This window comes from Chiloscyllium punctatum, chromosome 44 (genome assembly GCF_047496795.1).
Source record: "Chiloscyllium punctatum isolate Juve2018m chromosome 44, sChiPun1.3, whole genome shotgun sequence".
NCBI classification, from domain to species: Eukaryota; Metazoa; Chordata; class Chondrichthyes; order Orectolobiformes; family Hemiscylliidae; genus Chiloscyllium; species Chiloscyllium punctatum.
In genome coordinates, this window is record NC_092782.1 from 47,732,140 (window position 1) to 47,749,438 (window position 17,299).

The 17,299-nt window shown below is 40.9% G+C and overlaps 1 protein-coding gene across 1 annotated transcript in view; it reads left to right on the forward strand.

Moving 5' to 3' along the window:
- Positions 1 to 2,868: 2,868 nt before the first annotated feature.
- The window catches only part of ube2h (ubiquitin-conjugating enzyme E2H (UBC8 homolog, yeast)), a 111,846-nt gene continuing 97,415 nt past the window's right edge, over positions 2,869 to 17,299 (forward strand). The window contains exon 1 of the mRNA XM_072562868.1: positions 2,869 to 3,057. Within this exon, the coding sequence (XP_072418969.1) occupies positions 3,005 to 3,057 (53 nt within the window). The 5' untranslated portion in view covers positions 2,869 to 3,004. The remainder of the gene's footprint in view (positions 3,058 to 17,299) is intronic.

The window sequence follows — 17,299 nt, forward strand, 5'->3', positions numbered from 1 at the left end:
GGGGTAAGCCATTTGATCCATCAAACCTGTTCCACTTTTTAATAAGATCATGTTTGATCTGATTGTGGTTTCACCTCCACTTTCCTGCCTGCTCTCCATTAAACCTTGACTCCTTTGTTAATCAAAAATCTGTTGAAGATGATAAAGGATAGCTCACTGGGTAGTGACTAACATGGATTCTCTGTTCTGTTTGGGGTATAGCATGGAGACCTATGAAGTTCTCTTTTGGATGTCTGTTGAGTCAATCCTCAATCAGCTGTTCCTTAACTGACTGTTCTTTGGTTACGTGGTTCTTCTAGACCAGTTATTTCTTGTCTTTCACTAGATTAATTTCCTCCGCCATTCGTAGAAAACAGAGTGTAATCATACATGCATATTTAAGAATGAGAATTCTTGATTTTTCCTCAACCACTGCAGTGGTTGACAAGGCCCTAAGGTGTATGTGACCCATTTCCTGCACTTTTACTCTCACCCCTTCTCTTCCTTCCCACAACACTGATAGGATCCTCCTTCTGTCTGTAAAAAATGACCTCGAGCTTCCTGTCGTCTGCCGCTTCATCACATCACCAGATTCCTTGGCCGATGTTTCTGTCCAGGGCCTGCTGCAGTGCTTCAGCAGGGCTCAGCACAAGCTCAAAAAACAGCTTCTTATCTTCCACTTGGGATCCCTGCAGACTTCAGAGCTCAATACCGAGTTCAATAATTTTCGAGCCCCTCCTTCCATGTCCTTACCCACCTCAATACACCAGGCCCTGTTATGCCATGGACTGGTTTCAGCACTGGATTAGTGGTGCTGGAAGAGCACAGCAGTTCAGGCAGCATCCAACGAGCAGCGAAATCGATGTTTCGGGCAAAAGCCCTTCATCAGGAATAAAGGCAGTGAGCCTGAAGCGTGGAGAGATAAGCTAGAGGAGGGTGGGGGTGGGGAGAGAGTAGCATAGAGTACAATGGGTGACTGGGGGAGGAGATGAAGGTGATAGGTCAAGGAGGAGAGGGTGGAGTGAATAGGTGGAAAAGAAGATAGGCAGGTCGGACAAGTCCGGACAAGTCAAGGAGACAGTGCTGAGCTGGAAGTTTGAAACTAGGATGAGGTGGGGGAAGGGGAAATGAGGAAGCTGTTGAAGTCCACATTGATGCCCTGGGGTTGAAGTGTTCCGAGGCGGAAGATGAGGCGTTCTTCCTCCAGGCGTCTGGTGGTGAGGGAGCGGCGGTGAAGGAGGCCCAGGACCTCCATGTCCTCGGCAGAGTGGGAGGGGGAGTTGAAATGTTGGGCCACGGGGCGGTTTGGTTGATTGGTACGGGTGTGACAATCTATTTTTACCTATATATTGTCTACATTATCAGCTTTTCTTCTTCCCTGGCTTGCTACCATCCCTTTATCTAACTTTTTTCTCTCTCTCTGTTGGATCTGTCTCCACCTGTCTGCTCACGCCTTCCCGACTCAATGCCCTGTGATTGGCATCAATACCACGTATCCCGACCTACTATCAGTTCTGATTCAGGGTCATAAAATGTTCAGTCTCCACAGACGCTGCCAGGCATGCTGAGTTTCCCCACATTTTTGCCTCACATTTACTACATTATAGGTATCGAACATTTGTCCACTTGGATGTTACCATCGTCTCCTGTCTAATAATACTTCCTTTGATCAAGCATCATGAAAACGGATTACTGAAGCAAAATACCGCAGCTGCTGGAAGTCTGAAATAAGTGCTGAAAAGCTTTAAAAACTCAAGCTGCATCATTGGAGAGAAACAGAATTAACGTTTCAAAGTTAAAACTGAATTAATCTTTCATCACATGGGCTGTGATACCTCGGAGAATTTGTTGGATGTAAATTGACTTCTATAGTCTCACATTGTAACAGTTACTGCACTTCCTTGGTTGTAGAGCCCATGTATAAACAGATGTACTTATTTTTTTCTTCAACATTTTCATTGTCAAAGGTGTGCAAAGATTTAATAAAAACAATGCGGTCGATAAGTGACATTGTCCTAGTTACACTTTGTTAAACAAATCCTTTTAAAGATTAAGCCCTATGTTGCTCAATCAATCCCCTCTCAAGTTTTCCCTTGTTACCACAGGAGAACTACAGTACCCGTCATGCCACGCGAAACAAGCGCATGCGCACAAGCTGCGAATTATATTATGACCGGATATGTCATTGTTTGTAAAGTCTGTTAATTGTCATCACGAATAATGGCAGTACAATTAAACAATAAACTGACCCAGATAGCCAATGAAAAAACTTCCAGGAGATTGTCACTGAAACTGCTAACCGTCACCGACAGAGACTACAGCTCCCAGAAGGCCTTGGGTAGGGGGCGGGTCCATCGTGGACGTAGCGCGATGACGTAGGACGTCGGCGACAAACAACGACGTCAACGTCACGGGCGAGGGTTGAAGAGAAGGTTCAGGATCAGAAAGAGAGAGAGGGAAAGAAAGAAGGTGGAAAGGAGCGTGTGGAAGGAAAGGAGGCGGAGGAGGAGGAAGAAGAAGGAGGACCAGGGGGAGGGAAAACCGCGAGGAAAAGGGAGTGGGGAAAACAATCGGCTGCATTCCCAGAGCGATCATTAAAGTGAACCCCAGGGACCAGCGGAGACTCACCTCAAAGGCCGAAGAGGACAAAGTGGCGTCGCCCGAGTGAAGAGAGAGGGGAACGAATCCCCCTCAGACACACAAACCACAAGCACAGTCTGTTTCCCCCTCCTCCCCCATCTTGTTTTCGTTGTCGACTGAGTAGACATCTCGATATCTATCATTTTTTTTGTGCCACCCCATTTTCCGCCTGCCCGCCCCCCCCCCCCCCCCCGGGCAGGGGGTTCCGTCTCTCCGTTTGCACCAGAAGAGAGTTTGGTTGTTTTTCTGTGTGTACACGGCGGAGGACAGGGGGTGGTGGGGGGGGAGGGGGGGCGGGTAGGGGAGGTGGTGGTTTGGAGGAAGACAGGCCCGACAAGAGGAATTAAAGCTCGCCCGCCGCCACCTCCTCCTTAGCAGCACCAACATGTCCTCCCCGAGTCCCGGGAAGAGGCGAATGGACACCGATGTGGTCAAACTGTATCCTTCAGAGCAGCGAGTCTCTCCAGTCGGAGAGGCTTCAGCAGTTAACGCTTTTCCTTTCTATCTTCCACCCCACTCCCTTTCACTCTTTTGTCTCGCCTGTTAATTATCGTGTCAAATGCGCCGTTTGTTTGAGGGATGATTTTTTAAAAAAAGTACATTTTTAAAATTTTGTGTCACGGGTTTAACCCATCAGTTAGTATTTTTTATACATAACGTATAAAAGTGTGTGTGTGTGTGCTGGCGATGGTTATGACTGGGTCTTTTTTGGGGGGGGGTTTAGATCTTTGAAATATACAATGGTTTCTATTGAAAAATGACAACATTCGCACGGTGACGAATTTCAAGGCTTCCTCATTTTTTTTTGTAGAAGTTTTGTTTCTCTGTATTTGTTGAATATTTACGGGGGAAACGTTTTGTTGGCCTTTTTGTATGTTATGAAATTTTATTGCAATTTGTAGTGCGCTCATGTTAAATTTGTGGCTAGTTTATGGTTCTTGTTCTGATGCTTGAGGCCTTCGGTCTTTGTAAAACAAAAAGCCTTTTTTGTGCCGTGTGTCATACGTTTGAAAGCCAGACATAACGTTTCAGAAAACGATTTGTGATTAAAAGGAAGCGTCACATAGCATCAAACCTTGTTTCTATGCTTTCAACTATAAAGGAGGTTGCGACTTGTCTGACGTGTATTTCCAGGGTATTTTTGGGCCTGTTGATCTGTCTAGGTTTACTTGGTGTTGGGGGGGGGGGGGGGGGGGGGGGGGGTGTTAGAGAAGAGGAAAAATAACTGAAGGAATTTGAGTGCGGATATCGACTCTTTGGTAAATCGAGTGACATTTTTAATGCACACTTACAGTTATGCGATTTTTGCTATATTAGCTGATGGATTAATTCTATTGTCTTGAATTTTTACGTTGTTGAGAAGTCTTTGTTTTTATTTTTGGTCTGGTGAATAATTTGAGTTTTCTTGTTTCCTGTGCTGGCTCGTAAAGGTCAATTTAGTTTTAAAACATTACGGTGGAATTGAGATTTTTCTATAAATGGTTACGTGTCACAAATGTTAATATTTAATATCTTGTCTCCCCTCACCCCATTTTGGGCTTGTGTTTATTGAAGGTGCTACCTGCTGGAACTCGTTGGACAGCAACTGTTGGTCCTAAAGCGAGTTGCAAAGAGCGGATTGGTTGTGCTGTTACCAGCCGGAATTGAGTTGGAGGAGGAGCTTACTTAACACACAAACACGTTCACCAGCTGACACCACAAAAGAGCGACCACTTAGACGTCTGTACTCTTGCTGGGTGGGGGCAAACACAGTAAACGGCAGATTACTAATCAACAGCAGTTCAGCTTCCTCTGGCTCTTAACTGTACCAGAAATTTGTCAGAATTTCCTTCAAAATAAGGGAGTGATGTAATCTTTTGAACTTTTTAAAAAAGTTATTGCAAAGCCTATGTTTAGGTCATTAGTTGGAGGTTGATTGTTGTCTTGGGTTACACGTTCTGAGCTATTGTTTTCCTAATATTCACTTTTCTGTAAAAAGTGTCAGTCATGTAAGAACGCCAGCTCTCCGACACTTAGGGAATGTTTTGCCAAGCATCCGGCAGGATCCCCCTTTACCACCATCCGACTATGGCCCATCAAGCCACTATTACCCATACTGTCTGTGATCTCATTGCCTCCAGTGATCTCCCCTGCACTACCTCCAACCTCAGAATCCCTAGCCCTGCACTGTCCACTTCTACCTGCTCCCCAAGAACCACAAGCCCAGCTACCCTGGTGGATCTATCATTTCTGCATGTTCCTGCCTCACTGAACTCATTTCTTCCTACCTCAACTCCATTGGTCCAGGCACTTGGCACCTACATCTGGGACACCAACCGCACTGCATCGTCGCTATCGGAATGCTGTCTTTATACACATCCATTCACCACAAAGACAACCTACAGGCCATCAGTTTCTTCCCCTCCAACAAACCCATCCAGTCCCCCTCCACCCACATCCTCCTCGGTCTTGCCGAATTAGTCCTCAACCTCAATAACTTTTCCTTTAACTCTTCCCATTTCATCAAAATCCAGGGGGCGGCCATGAGCACTTGCATGGACACCAGCTACGCCTGCCTCTTTGTTGGCTACGTTGAACAGTCCCTCTTCAGCACATACACAGGTACTGTTCCCCAACTCTTCAGCTGTTAAATTGATGACTGCATCGGTGCTGCGTCCTGCACCCAAGTTCATAAACTTCGCCAATAACTTCCACCCTACCCTTAAATTCACTTAGTCCATCTCTGACATCTCCCTCCCCTTCCTTGACCACCCCATTTCCATTTCTGGTGAAGGTTTATAGATTGACATTTACTACAACCCGCAAATTCCTAGAAGTACCTGAACTACACGTCCTTCACTCCATATCCTGTAAAAACTATATCCCGTTTTCCCAGTTTCTCTGTCTCCATTTCATCTGCTCCACTGCTATAAACCTCTCCGACATAATAAAGCCAGGGACCCCCTCCCCCGTCCTCACTTTACACCCCACTAGTCTACTTGTCTAGCATAGCGCTTGCGCCAACTTCAACTAGACCCCACCTCCAAGAACATCTTCCCCTCCCCACTCGTCTCTGCCTTCTGCTAGGGCCATTCACTTCGCCACTCCTTGGTTTACATTCACCTTCCCCACCAACCCTTTGGTACCTTCCCCTGCAACCATAAAAGATACAAAACCTTTGTGCACGCCACCTCCATCCAGGGCCCCAAATAGTCCTCTGTGAGACAGAGGTTCAGCTCTCCTCCAACCTAGTTTATGGTATCCAGTGCTCTTCTCGAAATCAGTGAGACCAAACGTAAACTTAGGGAATGTTTTGCTAAGCATCCGGCAGGATCCGTAACGCCCAGCCTGACGTCCTAGTCGCTGTCTACTTCCTCTTCCGACTATTCTCTCTCTTCTCTCTCTTTCTTCCCCCCCCCCCCCCCCCCCCCCGAACATGTCTGGCCTTTGGATAATCAAGGTTACTCTGCACTACTATATTTCTGCAACCATACTGCAGATCTTTCCATTATGTTGCGTACTATTAAAATCATAACTAAGATCTTATTGAGTTGAATGTGATTCAATTGTTCTTTCATGGGGCACGGCCATCACTGGCAAGTCCAGCATTTGTTGGCTATCCTTCAACTCAGTGGCTTGTTAAGCCTTTCTGAGGACACTTCAGAGTCAACCACAGTGTTTGGGGTCCCATGTATGCCACAGTGGGAAAGGTTGGCAGGTTTTCATATGTAAAGGATGTTAATGGAGTAAATGAGTTTTTCTGTTAGTTTTATTTTCACCGTTGTTGAGATTACCTCTTGATACCACATTTTACTAATTGAAATGTGTTAATTAAACTAAGCTCGTGTATACTGTAAGACCTGATTGCGAAAAGCTGGACACAAACTGGACATATGGGAATAATTTTCCACCTTGTTGGTTCAATGTCAGTTTTGTAGATGTACTCCAGAACTAGCTGGTAATCTGTGCTTACAGCCTTTTCATGATATCACCTGAAGTGAATTGACATGGCTGAAAATTAGCATCTGTAGTTGTGGAGACCTTGCGATGAGACTGGAACAGATGATCGCTTAGCTCCAAAGTTGTAAAGATTTTAGTAAATACTCCAACCTTCTCTTTTACACTGATTTGCTCAACTCTATCCCCAGTGAACATTGGGAATGATTGCTGGTGTCAACAACTGTGGGAACCTGTGCCTGTATGTTCATTGAGGAATGCAGGGTTCTAAGCACTGAAATCATCACACATACTGTACAGTACATGGTTTTGAAGATTTTGGTGAGGTCACTTCCCATTGGTTGTTTAGTTGTCTACATTGTCTGTACTTGGATGTGGCAGGATGAATAGAGCTTTGATCTGATCCATTTGTTTGTGGATCACTCTGCTCTGTTACCACTTCTTTTAAGGACAATTTGGATGGTCAGTCAGTGTTGATCTTGCCAGCAAAGCCCACATCCTGTGAATGAATAGGAAGTATTTGAGGCAGTTTTTCCTTAAGAACTTTCTGAAATCAATTTTTGGTCCAGTATCCTCAATGACTGACTCTTCCTGTGCAGACGCAGCTTGAAGCCTAGACATTAACTAATGTGGATGACCAGTTTGACTATTAAATTTACTGTTGATGCTAGATAGAATGTTTTCTATGAGAACTTCATGGTAAGATAAGCTGCAGTTCATTTCTTCTGGTACCCGTGTGGAGCACTCCGATCATTATGACAAGTTACGGTGAGTGAATATGGCAGTAGCTAGAAGAAATCAATCCTGGAAATAGACTCCGCATTATTCTGGTTGCAGGGTGTGCTTTTATCCACTAGTCCATTATTGATGTTTTCACTATTATCATTCTTGTGTCTCAGTCATAGTGTCTAACTGTTGGTGTCTGTACTTGTTGCCAATCACTGGAAGCAATCTGAATAGGAGGATAATCTCTTTTCAAGTCACATTAAACTGATTTAAAATGCTGTCAAGATACTTCTCAAATAGGGCATCAAGCAAATGCTGAGTGAGAAATTTGATAATTGGAAAATAACTTTGTGGATTATGATAGTTGAGGTCTTTTACTGATGGTGTAAGCGGAGAAGGCATTAAGTGTACACTAGAGCTTTCTTTTCATCAGTGTTTGAACATGTAATAGCAGTCATCTAGGGCCATAACATCCTGAAGCAACACTTGAACGTGGATTCTCTGACCCAGAGGTAGGGAAGCTATCATTGTGCCACAAGGTCCTTTGGAGATTTGATTGGTCATCAAATCAAACAATTTAAAATAAGTGGTGAATCTCCATGAGTGCAGTCGTATCTTGGGGATCAAAGAGCAATTTTAGCTCGCTTGCATTCATTCTTGCAGTGTCAACTGGCCATTGACTGCTTGAATTGCTTTGTGTTTGTACTGCTCCCACAATGATCATGTGTCAATCCTCAAGTGACTGAACAAGCAGTGGGTTCACACCAAGTTTAATCTGTAAAATTTGTCCAAGCTGATATTCCTAAAAAGGAACAGAAATGCATGTTTTATCTAGCTGTGGAATGCTTTGTATGCTTTATAGGAGGAGAACGGAACTGGTTGTGGCAAAGAATAATCAGTACTTTTGTATTATCATACAGTGCTGTTTGCCAAAGGTGACCCTGAGAATGCAACTCTGCTACAGTCCTAACTGCGGCAGCAAAACAACTGAACTTGGGGAATACTGGGCTTTTAAAGGGAAATTGTTGACTGTATGATATGTATGAATTGCTGTTTCTGTCTGTATGTATTAAGGTTATAAAAGCAAATTGAATTCCATAGTGATTTATGACTTTTAAGCTCCCTCAGTATTCATATGGCATCTTATTTGCAAAGCAATCTATGAACAGAATTTTGTAAGTTCTAAGCTTGTGCATGCCCCTCTTACCTGATATAAAATATAATGGGTGTGTGAGGTTTTCTTAGTGTACTGAACCGACCTATTGGGAAGAAAATGGAGCACCATAATAAATTGTTTCTTCAAACTTCTATAACCCCTAACTAAAGCTTTTGGAATTGTTTAACAATAGTGACATTCTGGTCTGTTGTGTGGTACTAATGGAAATAGACAATTGAAAGTTAATGGAAAATGTATTGGCAGAAAGTTGAAAATGTGGTTTAATTTTTTGTCCATAGTGTTGGTAGCATATCTTAAATCTTGTAATGGTTATGAAATGTTTGGGGGAAATGAACAGTTTTTTGGATGCTATTAATTTTGGAGTAAATCAATAGTAGTATTTTTGTAAATATTGACAAGTCCTGGATTTTTTTTTTCGTCCTGTTTTCAACCAATGCTGATTATAGCCTTTTGCTTAAGGTCAAAGTCTTATGCTCTGTTTACCCCTGGTACTGTCAAACCAGCATTTATCATTTGTTAATCCAGGTATTGCATGTTAAGTTATAGTTGTGTCCAGTCTGCTGTTGTAAAGTATCTGCATGTGATGTAAGGATTTCTGGATGGTAATCAGGATACAAGCCATGGGCTTACACCCTCCTTTATCTGAAGGCTTTTAATATTAAAAATTGAAAGCAAAAAGCTTCAACTTGACTCCTCGCTATGTGTCAGAACTGGAATACAAGAAACAGACATAAACAAAGGGACAGGATTTTCTAAGCATGAAAATGGAGGCTGCTGATTGGACGATCATTGGCATGGATAGTGTGTCTGTGCTGGTTTGATGTAAATGGTTTATTTAGCAGACCATTCAAAGAAGCCATTGACACTTGCACTATGTCACTGTCATGGCAATCTAAATATGTCACCGGTGTCTGATTCTTTATCAAATTCAATAAATTAACACCAAAAGCTGTTGACTTCAGTTTAAATTACAATGCATATGCCCAAATAGATGTGGTCATGTAGGATTACCTCCAGGTCCAGCCATTGCTAATGTTTTTGTTTGTTACCTTGAGAAACCCATCTTCGATGGAAAGATGACTATCCTCCCATCTTTTGTATATTGATGTGTAGATGACAAGTTTGCAGTATTTGAATCTGCAGCTGCATCAAAGCATTCCTTTACATAGCTTAGTAAGTTCTTTCCTGCGCTCAGACTTAACCTTGACATGGCGCATGAAATAAACTTCATTTTCTTGCTGTGTCAATTGTAAGTCTGACAATGAGCACTTTACTACTATATATTGAAAGTCTGTGTTCACTGATCAGTAAGTGTGTTTGGATTTCTACAGTTGCACATGCTACAAGGCTATCATACGAACAGGTTCTTAACCATTGCTTGCTATGTAAATTTAACACTAGGATAGGCTGTACCTAACCTATCCTGTGATATTGGATGCCCAAATCAAATCATTACTTGTATATCGAAAAACTCAAGAATGGGCCTGTGTTCACTACCTTTGAGGTTGAGTGATATCCAGTCCACCTAGATTTTCCTCAAAGGGAAAGATGTTTGAAAAAATGGAACAGGTGAAGCTAGCTGTCTAGTACAGCTACTGTGTAGTAAATCAACAAGTGCTTTTCTTCACTGCCTTCAAGCCAAAAACATTTAGCCAATTACACAAATGAGTAGTGTGATGCATTTCAGTGCTGGCATGATGCCAGGTATGTAAGCTGTACAGCCCAATGACTGGCCAGCTACATCAAATGCATGTCCTGTTGACCACTCGCAGTGGGCAGCATAATAATTGTGCTTAACGAGCCTAAGTTTACAAACCTTAAAATTATATTCATTGTTAGAAGTGATTTTTGCCAATTGAAATCATTTCTTAAATCTGAACTTGCTAATAGTTATGCTGCTAATTATTAAGATGATTGGTCAGGCTGGTGAGGTATTTACACATGCCAAGAGCCAGATATCTAAGTTCACAAGACCCTGTTTTTAAGGTAGACGAGGAATTTGTATGAAGGGTCATGAAGGCAGCCGATGTATATATCCCCCAGGACAACATCCTGACCAGTCAGAATCTACTTGCCTGGTCTCAGAATGAGTATTGGCAGGTAATTCTTCTTGTTGCAACTCCATGCTAATGACGGCCTGACCAAACAGGATCCTTTTCTCATGATGTATAAAATGCTGATCACTCATTCAATTCTGTTTCATGTCATGCTGATGAGTGCAAGATAAAAAGCTTCAACTTGTTGTCTTTTAGCAATGTTTAGATTTTATACTACCAAGTTTTTAAAGTTCCTAATTGTTGCATAATCCCTGGTAGATCAGTGGTGTATCTGAGTTAATTTTGGTCCATGTACCTCTTACTCTTAGCCAGCTGAATCATTGAGAAACATTTAAAAAGTTTTTAAAGATTTTTTTTCAAGGATGTGCACCATTCCTAAGAGAATGCTCTCTGTCATGAGGTTTGTTAGACAGTTAGATCCTTTGAAGGTGATGTCATTGGTAAGCAAATGGTATTTGAGAATAACTGAGTGAATTGAACTGCTTTTGTATTGTATTCAACCTGGTGATTTGTCCTACCATGAATTACAGATTGTTATGCCTCACAACTGGGGTAGTATGCTGGAAATTATGCCTTGGAGTTCTTACTAAAATCAAAAAAATTTTTTAACAGTATGCAGAATTCCCAATTTTTCTGTCTCTTCAACCCAGGTTCACCGCTCAAACCTGTTTTGTGTACCATACAAGAATTGCTATTACAAATAGATTTACCCTCCGAAAAATACATACAGACAGAAGCAAAAATATGAATGCTGTTTGCAGAAGGAAATTCATTGGTCCCTGTTTGTAGGTTTTACTGAGATGGTCTTTTTTAAATTTGTTATGGCATACTACTCCATGATTCTCCTCCAGATACTTTGATTTGTAAGTGGTACAGGGTGACTGGTACAGTTGGCTCTTAACCAATAAGTTGGAGACTACACACATTATAGTAATGCCTGAGGGAGCAATAAACTGGCTTTCTTCATGCTTAAGGTGGATTTTACTGCAGAGAAAAGAGCCAGCTTCTGGTCCTTGTGGAAGTCCAATGGCTGCTTCTAAATATTTGCACCGTGTAGTTTTTCAGGTGCGTTGGCAGCCAGAGGGCCTTTATTGAAAACATAAATACCTTGCAAAACACAGCAGACCTGGTAACATCTGAGGAGAAAGCAGAGTCAATGTTTTGGATCGCAGTGACCCTTCTTCAGAGGGCCTTTATCATTTGTCTGTAGATTGGTGACCAGTTATCAATCGGCACCAAAGCTCCGTCTGTACATATCTCTTGGGTCCAGGCTCATCTGCAAGTCATCCCCCTCATTGAACTCTCAGCAGTGTAAGCAATCCTTATGATGAGTGTCAGGGTATTTGCTTTTCAAATGTGTAGCAGCCCTTCAGTGATCCTTGGCTTTTAAACCAGTTGTTTCCCCATTTCAGGCAACAATCAAAAATACAAAAGTGCACCCTTTATGAGATGCCAGTTTAGTGTATATCTTAATTCCCTGATGTGGTTGTTGAAACATTGTTTTGCACTGTGTTGACTGAAGCTTTGATTTTGACCAATTTGTTTGGAAAGTATTGTGCTGAAGAGAAGCTCCATTCTATGTTGAGTTATTTTTTAGAAATAGATGTGATTGAAGGATGGAGGGATTGGAAAGCATAAGGAGGAAAAGTAAAAATTCTCTGCCTGGTGAGAAGAAAATGTACTGTTTCTTTGTTACATATGCAAGGTTGAACTAAATGTGAGTGACAAGACAACTGATTGGTCAGACCTTGACAAGAAAGCAGCAGTGATTCAGCCAATCTGAGCTAGCTGACATTGGGCATACTGTCCGTTTGGTGACTGTACAAACCATTCAGATTTTGTTCTTGCATTAGCCTTGTCGTGATGTCATTTAGCTCTGAGCCAAACGTTTTTCTATGGTAAAAAGTAGCAATCTGTGATATTTTGAGTTTAGTGCAGTATTGAAGGAGTGTTGCCTTTTGGATTAGATAAACTGAAGGCCAGTCTGTTCAAATGATATAAAATATCACATGATAGTATTCAAATAGCAGCAGTTAAGTCTTTCAGGTTTCTTGACTATCTGTTGCTAAACCACAAAGCAACTGGTTAATCACACTGGCTGGCGCATTTGCTTTCATTATTGACCTGCACAGTTCAAAAACCAGTGCCATCCTTGTTCAATATTTTTAAACTTACCTTTTTATCTGAGTTAAATTCATGTGAATTTTCATTGAATTTGTTACAAATGGGATTTGAAGCCTTTTGGTGAAAAAACCCAGCAGTCCAGTAGTCTTCTGCAATGGCTGTTAATTGGTATCCTGGGTTATAGAGCCTCATCACATGAGAATATCCGTGTATTACTTTCAAAATGCAGTGCTCATTGTGTGAGCAAATCTCTTTTTTTAAACTGAAGTAGTTAATATTGTGGCTCTGTTATTCCATGAGTTCACTGCCTTGTACATTATAACATACATTGAAAATAGTTAAATGGAAAACATGAAAAATGACAGCAGATACTGTACATTTTTTATTCATTCATGGATGTGGTCTTTGCTGGCTAGGCAAGTATTTACCCCGATTTCCTAGAAGGCTGGTTATAGTCAACCATGTTGCTGTGGATCTGGAGTTGTATGTTGGTCAACTTGGTAAAGATAGCAGACTTCCTCCCTTGGGTTTTTACAACATTTGACTGTAGTTATAAGGTTGCCCTTGCCTAGCATTTTATTCTGGATTTTTTAATTGAATTCAAATTTTCATCATTGTGGAATTCAAACCCATATCCCTAGGCCATACCAAAGCTTTGGATTACTAGTCCAGGGGCATACACTTCCAGGGGAAGTGGTGGCGTACTGGTAATCAATTAGTCATGTCATTCAAGTGAACTAATTGAGGGCGCTTAGTTTGTGAATTCTTGTTGAGGTGAACATTGATCTGTTTGAGAATAGATTTGCAGTGCAAACATCAAACAAGTTGCATTCTCTTTCTCTCTCGTATACCTGTTTGCTAGTCACAGACCTGTTGTCAAATCCCTTTCTGGCTTTACCTCATTCCCTGCCTTCAAGCGCACCCTAGCTTTACAATCTTGGGAGATGTCTGTACATCTCCAATTCTCATTGCTATATATCTCCTGATTTTAATCTGGATTAGTGGTGCTGGAAGAGCACAGCAGTTCAGGCAGCATCCAAGGAACAGTGAAATCGATGTTTCGGGCAAAAGCCCTTCATCAGGAAACCTTTTGCCTGAAACGTCGATTTCGCTGCTCCTTGGATGCTGCCTGAACTGCTGTGCTCTTCCAGCACCACTAATCCAGAATCTGGTTTCCAGCATCTGCAGTCATTGCTTTTATCTCCTGATTTTAGTCATTTCATTATTGATGGTTGTGCTTTCAGCATCCTAGGTCTGAAGCTTTGGAATTCCTACTTAAACTTCTATGCCACTGTACCTTTTTGGATGTTTGTTATAGATCTGTCTATTTGACATTGGACTAATAACTCTTTGTGTGAATTGGAAAGTTTAAGTTAAACCCTGATTTTATTGCTGGTTTCTAACTGGTAGGTAGATGGAAAAAAATGTTAATGAGAATCTTGTGCTAGCCACAGGTTTGCATCAATTGTTGGTCTATATGGTGTGTTACTTGTATGAATGATAAGTAGCATTTGATTGGTAGCAGGGCATTCAAAGAAATTCTACGGGATACATATTTTGTTGTGGTTTGATAAGATAATTCTGTCTCTCAAATTATACTGCTTTTGTTCTTCCATGTTTTGACCACATTGTAGGAAAGTTGTTTCACTTTAAGTCTGCTTGACAAGCGTGGCAGTTCCATCTTTTTAATATTCTATTACAAACATACAAATTAGGAGCAAGCCTTAAGCACCTGCTCTGCCATTCAATACACCGACTGATCTGTTTGTAATCTCAAAGCTGCATTTCTCATCTTGCCTTCCCAAGTAAATAGCTTTCTTCTCACACCTTGGATATTTCTGCACACTTGCATTCTGGGAGAATGCAGTCATATTGCAAGAACCATTTCATAAAAAGATTAGTTTTGCGGTTATAGGGAAAAAGCTAATCTGAAACACAAATCCTATAAATACCTAGCTTGCTATGTAGAGTCTGCAAATGAATTGACATTTTGCATATGGGGTCATTTTTCAAAATTAATTTATTTGATCTGTATTATTGTTTTCTTCCTAGCAACTAGTTTTATCAATCTGGTAGGATTGTGGCAAGGCAAAGGAATCACCAGTCTGTTATAACTTCACGCACTGATGAACTGAATAGATGACTTTTAAAGTTGCTTTCACAATCATAGTAATGGCAAAAGCTGTGTGGATCTTGCTTGCTAACAAGTGATATGTCTCATTATAAAAAATGAGCACAAAGGAGATGGGGAATTTGCTCGTGTTAAGTGAGTTATGGTTAAATGAAGAACAAATATTGTTGGCAGTTAGGAAGAAGGGAAAAATATAAAGCCAGTTCTACATAATATACATGTACCTTCGTGTTAGCAACATGAAGGTGAGATTTTGATAATCTAATTGTTAGTATCTGAAGTGAAGTAATTGGACTTGAGTGAGAATGCCAGGCTATTTTAATTTAAAAGCACCTGAAGCTACCTTGGAATTGGTTTCCTTTTCAAGCTGTTTCTGAAAGCCAATGTAGGCATCGATGTTTAGTGCATTTTATTGAAACCAGCCTTCTACTTTTGAAGTTAGCTTATTTTCAATTTGTGAATATTGGAGTGACATGAAAATGTGGGTGAACACTAAATTGAGTTGAACTGTTTTTAGTGGTTTAATGTAAGTGTTGTGTGTATGTTTAGAGTAGCTTAAAGTAGGCTTAATCAGAGGAGAGCAATGTATACTGTTCAGCAATGCTGCAGTTAACCCTATTGGATACCATTGTTCCAAAAATTCTAGTAATCAAAAAGCATTGTGTTCTTTTATGTTTGTCTGTAAACCTGTCGTGTAAGCATTAGAAAATTGTGCAGAGATTTCTGGAGATTATACCAAAGCTACTTAAGTCAAGGGTATAGGACAGGGCTTCTGGTAATCTTGTTTACCCAAAGGCAGCAGACCAGAGTCTTTATTTAAAAATGCAGTGTTTGGTGCTGTTAACTGTAGTGTTATTTTGCTCATCAGATTTTATTGGAGGATTGAATTGCCTTGTGATCTTCTGCTGACATTAAAAACAAATTGTGCTCAGTGTTCTGTGCAAGTACACAAGTCTGTCGGAAACAGAGTCTTTGTTTTTGTGACCTTGTAACTTGAGCATTTAAGTCAAGTGCTAGTCAGTTTGTTGACTGGGACTGTATTTTTATGAATCTGGCAACGTGTCCTCATTTTGAGTTACTTTTAACATTTGCTTAATAAATTTAACATGATGTTCATGGAGAGGTTAGAGGTGACCTAGTGTAAATGGATTGCTAGCAGGAATGCTTCATTATTTTGTACTAACATATCTGAAGTTTCTTTATCGTGAAAAAGATTCTCCAAATAATTTGATGTGCTTTGTCAAATTGGTGTTTTTTAAAATAAGAAATTCTTCTGTCAATTTTCCCTGATTCATGTCCTAAAAGCAATGATTTTTGTTTATGGTTTCTTCAATAGCATCTGGTGCTTTTGTCATGTGTCCCTTCAAGTGTGGGCCTGGATTGGAACCAATTACTGTATCAGGAAGCTTATTAGGTTTCAGGTTTGTGATGGAAAGAAGGGAGCCTTGTTCAGAGGTGTTGTTAGACAGCTCTGGAGCAGATGTGAATTGAACCTGGGTCTCCTGGCCTAGATGTAGGGACATTGCCACAGAACCTCAAGTTTTTTCAGAGAAAGGTAACAGCTCAGTAGTTCCTGATAACAATACATGTGTAGTGTATGATTGCATAATAAGCAAGAATCTCCACTAATTCATCTTTGTTAACCTGGGGAGCTGATGCCAATTGTATTGCTAGTGATGTCATTCTTGATCAACAGCTGAAGTCGGCTTCTCCTGCCTTATATGGCTTGGCTATTTGCTTCGCTACTTGCTGCCTTAACCAAATGAGCAGACTACCAATTGTTTGATTTTTTTTTGTAGCCATTGATTTCTGCCAAATGTTTATGAAAAAGCTGTTGATACTTGTGTGCATGTTGGGGTTAGTAATTCGGAAATGGTGTTGGTCAGATTGAGTTGTAACAGACATTTAGTGCATAAAGACACAAAGGGCTATGAACCCAAGAGTATAGCACGTTCTGCTGTAATGCGATAGTTGTGTTCCTCAATAAGCTTGTGCTATAGAGAATTGTGCTGCGGAATGCAATTATAGAAAATTGCACTATTGAAGATCACTATAGAAAATCACTATACCCATTCACTAGAAAGTATGCATTATCCGCATTGTGTCCACAAGTTGTTAGTTGTTATAGTCAATTCACAATGACAAAACATGTATTCTACCAGAACAACCTGTATCTCTCAGCAGAGTTATGGAACAAAGGGGAAGGCCACTGACTTAAAAGGTTTCCTGTTCAGCAAGAAGCAGATGTTTTATTTTTGTGGTTGGAAATTAAGCCAGTTTATTGTTTTATAGATGTCTGTCATTTAGGCTCCTCATTTCACAGCCTGCAGGATACTTGATAACAACAGATTAAAGGAATGCTTTTGTGTTTCCTCGTGTAATAAATTAATGTCCAATACCTTGTTAAATGTATGCAAGTGATTTAGGTATGTGTTAGAGCACTTATCTTTATTTAGATATTAATTTGTGCTAATGTAAAATCTTCCATACTTCTGTTACATCCTTTCATTTCTTGAAAGGTTTGGCAAA